Source organism: Trichechus manatus, unplaced genomic scaffold, assembly GCF_000243295.1.
Source record: "Trichechus manatus latirostris isolate Lorelei unplaced genomic scaffold, TriManLat1.0 scaffold00150, whole genome shotgun sequence".
Taxonomy (NCBI): Eukaryota; Metazoa; Chordata; class Mammalia; order Sirenia; family Trichechidae; genus Trichechus; species Trichechus manatus.
This window is the reverse complement of record NW_004444086.1, coordinates 3,932,756-3,941,483: the sequence shown is the minus strand read 5'-3', so window position 1 is coordinate 3,941,483 and position 8,728 is coordinate 3,932,756. Positions and strand designations below refer to the sequence as shown.

The following is an 8,728-nucleotide window of genomic DNA, read 5'->3' as shown; positions in this document are numbered from 1 at the left end:
GATTGTTACATTTTGCGTGTGAACTTTAGTAATGGACTTTTTTACAGCAAGTTTTAGTTGCTCCATCTCAGTCTATCCTGAGACATCTGATGTTTCCTGGTCCTTTATGCACAAGGTGACACGTTTACTCTTAGTCTCTGAGTCTTCCAGAGAGCAGGGGCTGTACATGAACGACCCAACGAATCACAAAGACTTTACCTGAATCCATGCCTGCTGCTTAATATCGCCTTTGTGGGTTTTACCTTCATAACCTTTGCCTCCATACTTCTGATCTTCGCTTATGCATTTCACGTGGTTTTTATAGTCATCACCCCTTTAAAGTGAGAAAAAATTACGCCATTAGACTGACCCCATACTGGAGGCCCCTTCTAATGCTAGTATGCTGCTTCCACCTTCTGTAGCCCACAGTTTTATTTCACAACTGTCCACTGCCTAAGCTCCCCATGTATTTCACTTACCATGCTTACAATCTACCGGTCATAACTACCTATTTCCTTCCTCCAAATTGTTCAACTTTTCACCCATTTTTTATATGAAATGTCTTAAACCAAACTGACACGTGGCTTTTCTTTTTGTAGTAATAAGTGAATATATACCAAATAAGAAAAATAATTCTCTGCAATTGGGTGGTTTTATTTTAAATTGCAAAAATTTGCATGAGTTCCTGATAACACAGTAGGGAATCAATAACTAGCTGTGGGATAAATTAGCTGTAAAATAACATGTTCATATCAGGTCACCAAAAAGTCCTGAATCCTGGAGTCTTGAAAAAAGAAACTCAATCTCTTGTATACAATCTTTGTAAACTTCTATGGGATTCCTTGGGGAAATGTTAGAGGCGAGGTGGGGGACAAGTACCCTCAAAAGACATAACTCAGTTTTTCTCTGCTTTATTGATCAGGCTTTTTCTGAGGCTTAGGTCTGACCATCCATGTTAGCAGTTTCAAAAAAACTGAAAAATCACTGCTGTAGAATGGAACTGGAGCCCTGGTGGCACAGTGGTTAAGAGTTTGGCTGCTAACCAAAAGGTCAGTAGTTTGAATCTACCAGCCGCTCCTTGGAAAAACCCTATAGGGCAGTTCTACTTTATCCCATAGGGTCGCTATGAGTTGGAACCAACTTGACAACAACAGGTTTGGTTTTGGTAGGAAGATCTGGCAATCTGCTCCCATACAAACTACAGCCAAGAAAGCCTATGGTTTAGTTCTAATCTGTCCTATAGGGTCACTATGGAATTGACTCAAGGGCAAGGGGTTTGGTTTGGGTTTTGGTAGAATGGGATTACGTGGATGCTCAAATACCACATAGGATGCCGGGGCAGACTCAGCCACAAGGCAGCTTTTCAGCTGAAGCCGTTGAAGCGGAAGGGGAATCAACGGGAAACCAAAGAGATTATCAGCCATATGCAAAGGCTCCTCCTTAAGAAATGGTATGTAAGCAAACTAAGATCCGTCTGTCCCCTCACTCCTAACTCTTCACCTGCACAGAGACCTTGCTTGTCCCCAACACCCTCTGCGCTTCACTCTCAGCGTCATCTGTTTTCTTGGGAGGACCTAAGCTCCATTTCTACCCGAAATCTCCCCCACTGTGAATAATAAGTTGATTTTCTGGCTTAGAAATCTATTATCTTTGCATATGATCAGCACACAAATACCCCTGGTCTAGCAAAACCGGCTCCAAAGCCCATGAAGCCTTACTCCATGTGGTCACTTCTCTGGGCCTGGTAACGCTGGCAAGGAGATGACAGCATGGGCCCCTGACTGACCAAATGCTCTAACTGCCCTACCATTTCCCCCTTCCTTAGTCTCTTCTGTGGAGCCTTTTCTTCTTTTTGGTCATTTAATGTTTTCCATTAGAATAGAATCTTATGTTGTTGTTTGCATGGAGTCAATTCCAACTCATAGCGATCCCACGTGACAGACTAGAACTGCCTCATAGTTTCTAAGGCTGTAATCTTTATGGGAGCAGATCGCCAAGCCTTTTCTCCCACAGAGGGGCTAGTGGGCTTGAACCGCCATTTGGTTAGCAGCTGAGCGCTTAACCTTTGTGCCACCAGGGCTCCTACCCTTCCTTTATTCTCCTCTTGAAAATTTCTTTAAAAAGTGAATGGTTTTTTAAAACCACTTTTAAAAGAATCACACCAATTTTAATTAATGGATCATATGAGATTTTTTAAAATATTTACTTCCTCAGATTTGCCTCTCTTTTTGAGCTTTGTAGGGCCAGGGCTTCCAAAACTGGTCTGGACATTTACTATGAATCTACATAAATTATGAGCTTACCAGAAATCTTTACCACAGTCAATGCAAGAAAGGCATTCACAATTTCTGCAGATAGTCACATGCTTTTCCACTTGAACTTTCTTCACGGATTCTCCACATGCATTGCATGTAAAAAATACCATTTTTAGCTAAATGATTCAATATTCCAATATTCTCTATCCAAAATAGGTTTTAGGTCTTATCCTAAAAACAAAACAAAAAACAATGATCTTAGTAAACTGAAACTTCTATTCATAATAAATGATTCAGACAGCTAACTTTTAAACCCTGATTTCACAAGAAATTAACTAAAAATAACAGAACCAAAGCTGATTAGAAGTTTACATAAAACTCTACCACTCATATAAGCAAAACTCATCAAGAATGGTAGTAACAGCCAACATTTATTGAGTGCATGCTTACCACGTACTGGGCATTATTCTAAAAGCTTTACATGTATTAACTATATGAGGAAGGGCTATTATTGTTCACAATTTATTTGAGGCCACTGAGGAACAGAAAGATTAAGTCATTTGCCCAAGGTCACACAGACACAGAACCAGGCTGACTTTGGAAATGGAAGAGCTTTTGGGTGTTAAGTGAACTTTCACTTTTTCTAATAACCTTAAACTATACATGTATGTATATACACATGCATACACACACACGTATGTATAACACATATGTATTTAAATACATGGATATGGATATATCCACCACCTGTCTTGCCAGTTTGTTGTACTGTGGTGGCTTGTGTGTTGCTGTGATGCTGGAAGCTATGCTACCAGTATTTCAAATACCAGCAGGGTCACCCATGGAGGATAGGTTTCAGCAGAGCTACCAGACTCACAGACTAGGAGGAAAAGGCTGGTGATTTTCCAAAAATTAGACAGTGAAAAGCCTATGGATCACAACAGAACACTGTCCAACTCGCTTGCTACATACACGTCATCGGGAGGGATCAATCGCCGGAGGATGACATCATGTCTGGTGAAGAAGAGGACCAGTGAGGGCAAGGGCGTCCCTCGGTGAGAGGGACTGACGTGATAGCTGCAACGATGGACTAGAACAAGCTGGCGACTGTGAGGATCCAGGACCAGGCAACATTTTGTTCTGTTGTACATAAGGTCACCGCAAGTCCAAGTCAACGGCCTCCCTCCCTCCATCTACACACTCACACACACACACACACACACACACACACACACACACGCGCGCGCACACACTTAAAGAGAACAGAGGGCATTGCAATTTAGGTGTGCATGCATATTATTTCAGGCCCCCGAATAAAACAAGAATATGGGGGGCAGGGTGAATTGAGGGAAGTTTATAAAGTGGAAAAGAGGTCTAAAATGTTTCTATAGGAATGAGCAACATTAGTATAGGCATTCCTATGGATCCACAGTTGTTAAAGATATGAGACCTGCCCCTCAGCCTTGGTGGACAGGGAGGAGGAGGTGAGAGGGTTCTTTCCCACTAAGTCAGAAAGAAACAGAACCATATCCGGATTCTCAACTTCTGGGTCCTGAGTTACTGGAGGGAGTTCACGAATCCAGGTGACCCAGGCACTGCTGCAAGATTAAATGTGTCTGTACATATACACAGCCACCATTTAAAAATTTTATGGAGATGATATTGTGCTTAACAAAACACAAACTCATCCAAAAGTGTTACCGACATCACAGTAACTTTCCATGGTTATATAATTTTTTTAATCCCTAGATGCTAAGAGCATTGTCATTTTACTTTATAATAAGTCTCACAGCAAAAATACTGAGAACTCCTGTTTAACCTCAGCACTTTTCTCCACGTTATAAAAAAACAAACATAAGGATCAAGTAAAACAATGTGATGAAGTCAGGGAAAGACTTCAGCTAAGAATCCTTCAGCCAAATGAGCAACTCCTGGTTCCCAGAGAATTATCATGCATGAACAGCCATCTCTCCTCCCTTATATGTTCCAGATCACTACTGGTGAGGTCACGCCCAAGCAAGGGTCAGGGTCGGTCACGTCCACTCAGCCTTGAATGGAAACGTACGTCCTGGCCTGCATCTCCAGGTCTACAAAGGCCCAGATGGTCTCCATGGAGGCCCCAGTGAGGGGACTGTCAGACTGTTAGCAATTGCCTTACGTGCTACGCATGCAATGCAGCCCCCGCCCCTTAGTCCCCTCGTCAGCTCACCACCAGGGCAGGTGAGTAAGGGAAGGTGTGTGGTCAACTATAGCCCAGCACCGAATCCTCAGGAATGCAAGCACGACTTGTTTGGGTAGTTCAGCAACCACCACCTTCTCTCATCTGGTCACTGCAAAGGTGTGCGACTTGAAGTCACAGACTGCCTGGGAGCTGGGATCCTGCTCACCACGGACAACTCCCTCCAAGCTCACTATTCTGAATGAGGCAGATAGATGGTCAACAAATGTCAGGGAGCATGATGATGAGCAGTCATCATGAGGGAGAACAGAGAGTGGAACATGAGCCAACCTGGCATTATCAAACAGCTGGCAGGTGCGCTTCTGTGTAAGCATGAGAGCAAATCATACATTAGCCACTAAGAAATGGACTGCCATCTGTTATGGATTAAACTGTGTCCCCCAAAGATATGTGTCAGAATCCTAACCTCATACGTGTGGATGTGATCCATTTGGAAATCGTTTTTTTTTGCTATGTTCATTAGATCATACTCAAGTAGGTATATGTTGAATTTATAGCTAATCACTTCTGAGTTATAAAAAAGGCGGATTAGACACAGAGACAAGAATCAAGTGGGGAAGAGAGACACTATGTGAGGAACGGAGGTGTGCCTGGGGCTACCAACAAGTAAGGAATCCACACAGCCGAGACCCTGATCTGGACTTTTAGCCTCCAGACTATAAGAAAGTAGATTTCTGTTCTTTAAAGACACCCACTTGTGGTATTTGTGTTACAGCAGCACTAGGAGACTAAAACAATCATACTCACAAGGTAGAAGTAACCACAATTATCTGCTGAAAATTCAAAAAGTACTTACAACGATACTCGTAGCAACCCTGTAAGTATAGGGTTGCTATGAGTCGGAACTGACTTGACGGAACGGGTTTGGTTTTTTATAATCAACAATGGAAAACACCACTTCAAACTTAGAGATAGCCTAGAGCATTCCGACCTTTGCTGCTGAGGACTAGTCTGTCTCTTGATCAAGGGGGAGAGGAGGAGGGAAGAGAGGAAGTTTTAGCTAGCTGCGGGATCCATTCAGAGGCTCCTCGCTGAACAGTCTGTCATGGAAGGACAGGAATTAGAGGCCTAGAAGGACAGCTGCAAACAAAATTTAACACCTGAAAGAAGCCAGGGATGTTGACAAAGATGCTCACGGTATCTGCAAAACATGCCATCCCTCTGGGGATCAGCCACATGCGGTGTAAACACCAACTCAGGAGAGGATTAGCACTTGGTCACATGTTCATCGGAAAAATACTTTCCAACCGTTTTCATTCAGTCTCTTCCGACAAATGTCCATGGTTAGATATTTGACTGTTTTGGTTTTAAAGGTAGAATGAGGAGACTGCACAGGAAGCCAGTGGCTTCCTCTGGATTTTGAGGGCAATCGCTACATTTTTACACTTGACATGAAATGGGAACAACATGTCCGCCTGCTTGGCTAATGAGATCAGGTCAGTAAGGAGCTTAAAAAAACCCCAGTTTCCATTGACTAGGCTGACTCAGACTATGTGAGGGGCTTACCTCTCCCTTATTAGAACCCTGAGGATCCAGCACCAGACAAGAGTCACCTTGCACAGCAGAGCTAGCCCCAGAGAAACATCTTCCATGTATGAGTGAACATCATGTGTGTACTGGGGCAGGGCTGCAAAGCACAGCAATCTCACCAGCGGCCTTCCACACCATCTTAACTGCACAGCAGACAGGGTGTCCCAAGTCTTAGTGCAGGCTTAATAATTCCAAAAGTGAATAAGCTACAAACTTACGGAAAAAATCATTTGAAAATTCAGCCCCCTTGAGGTTAGCAAATGTTGCTAAAACAAAAAATTAAAACAGTATGATTCAGATTTCACAACTCTATGAATGTGAAAGAAACTTAAATATACCTTCTCCTCACTTATCGATTATCTTGTTATCCAATATTTCACAATTACAACAACAGTAAAAAAAATCTACTATCCAACTATTTTGCACATTAAGGATGTATGTCTGGCAGTAGCAAACACCTGGTATGAGGTGAGAATAATGCTGGGTTTGTGGTGATGTGGTAACTTGGCTGGGTCACAGTTCTCAGTGGTTTGGCAGTGATGTAATGATGTAATTATCCTCCATTTTGTGATCTGATGTGGTCATCCTCCATTTTCCCATAACACCAATTTCACGTAATGACCTGGTCTTTGGAACCTAACCATGTAGACAAGTGAGGAGAGGGTGTAATTAAACTTTCAAATGATGATTTTGATTAAGTTTCTAGCATTTATACTTCTGCAGTTATTAAAGCTTAAAATAGCATTAGGGTTTTTGGGACAATTTTTAGCCCTAAGTATAAAGAGATGGCATTTTTTATGGGGCTGGACCCAAATGAGAGTCCCCTTTTTCTTCTCTGCTCCCCAACTCTGTCTGTGCCCAGTGCCTGGGTCCCAGTAAACCAAGCAAGATTTCACGAGCTCTCCCTTCTAGAGATACGGGTGCGCTAAAAGAAAGCGGCAGGCAGAGAGCGATGATCTCGGACTGGTTGACGGCACACTTGGGGATTGTGTCCCAGTCAAGTCACTGCAATGCACTTCAGCAACATTTACTGAGTGTGTCTGGCATCATGCTGGGCACTGGGGACCCAGACATACCAGACTGCCCACGCTCAAATTATATCAGGTCCTCCATGCGTTCTTCTGGCTATCCACCCGCCTGTCTGCTCCATTTGTTGAGCCCCCACCATATACTACAATCCGAGAAGATGATGATGAGGCCTGAAATGTTTCACATTTATAATCACGACTATACCCAAACCCTCCATGACAGGTATGATCACACCACCACTGTCTGCGAGACAAAACCAAGGCTCAGAGAGGATAAAGGATCTGCTGGGAGTCACAGTCACATTAAGCGGCAGAGGCGGATTGTAAGGCCAGGCAACAACCCCAAGTGCCTACCTGTCGATCTTGTCATGACGTTGGCCATTTAGAGGTTACTTTTCAGCATCCTGGGGCCCTCACTCCCTCATCTGAAGAATCAAGAGCTCTACAAGATGACCTTCTATTTTAAAATATTAGGACCGTAAGTCTTAATTCTAAGGGCAACCCACACTGGGCTAAGGACCTTGGTGTTGGACAGTGATGGCAAGTTGAGGGGCAGTGGTCAGCAGTTGGTAAAGGGCTGGGAACTTGCGAAGGGCTCTGGGCACCAGCCTCTCCTCTCACCAAAATAGTGGCCATACTCTGTTGGGTTGGGCCTGGACTGGATCAGAGGATCTGAGCTAGAGCTTGCATCTGCCAAATAATCACTGAGTGACCCTGAAGTACTTTAACTTCCCAGAATGTTCTTTTATCTGTAAAATGGGTCTAATATCTACCTCAGAGCATTGTGCGGAGAGCTAAATAAGATACAAGATGCGAAAGCTTCACCCTTACCCAACTGTAGAAAGGTTTCATGGTGATCTGTTAATTTGCACATGAATGTTATTGCACCCAGTCCCCTCCTAAACCCACACTCCTTTACATATGACCCCCATCCATCCCACCCACTCATAGTGACCTTATATAGAACAGGACATTGCCTAGTCTGGCACCAGTCTCACAACTGTTGGTAATTTTGAGCCCGTTGTTGAGCTATTGTGTCAATCCATCTCACAGAGGGTTTCCCTCATTTTCACCGACCCTCTACTTTACCAAGCATAATGTCCTTCTCTAGTGATTGGTGACGTGGTCTTATGCATTCCCGTTTCTCTTCTACCCTTCTACCTACTCTACACCCTCTTCCCTGAAACGTGACCTTGGATTTGTGTCTGGGGATTGAGATTTGGAGTGATTTTTCACCTTCCTCCCGTTACATTTTTGATTATTTTTAACATAATTACTTTTTTTTTTAAACAAAAACAATATCCATGTTTAAAACATATCTATGCACACAGACCCAAAACCTATCACCATCACCACCAACACCACCATGGAAACAGCCCATCTTCCTCAACAGGCCACTGGGACTGAGGGGGCCAGGGTGGTGGTCCCAGTACAGGTCCCAATGAGCACTGTGACCACAAGAAAATCCCTGCCACCTCTGAACTTCAAGTTCTCCCATCTGTGAAACAAGTGGTTGGCCGATAAGACTAGCCCAAGCTCCTTCCCAGGGCAGAATTCTAAGAAACAAAGAGTATGGTTCATGGGAAGGGAGGCAAGTTCACCATCCTGCCTAAACCCTTGAACGGGGAGGGGCGACGGGAGTGACAAGGGCTACAATATGCATTCACACAGAACCTCTCCCTTACTCCTTGCAAAAA

The 8,728-nt window shown here is 43.6% G+C and overlaps 1 protein-coding gene across 1 annotated transcript in view; it reads right to left on the bottom strand.

The window, feature by feature from the left end:
• LYAR (Ly1 antibody reactive) overlaps positions 1–8,728 on the bottom strand; it is a 26,861-nt gene that overhangs the window by 17,019 nt on the left and 1,114 nt on the right. The window contains exons 2-3 of the mRNA XM_004385910.2: positions 2,283–2,465; positions 199–313 (exon numbers count right to left, since the gene is read on the bottom strand). Coding sequence (XP_004385967.1) covers positions 199–313; positions 2,283–2,404 — 237 coding nt within the window. The 5' untranslated portion in view covers positions 2,405–2,465. The remainder of the gene's footprint in view (positions 1–198; positions 314–2,282; positions 2,466–8,728) is intronic.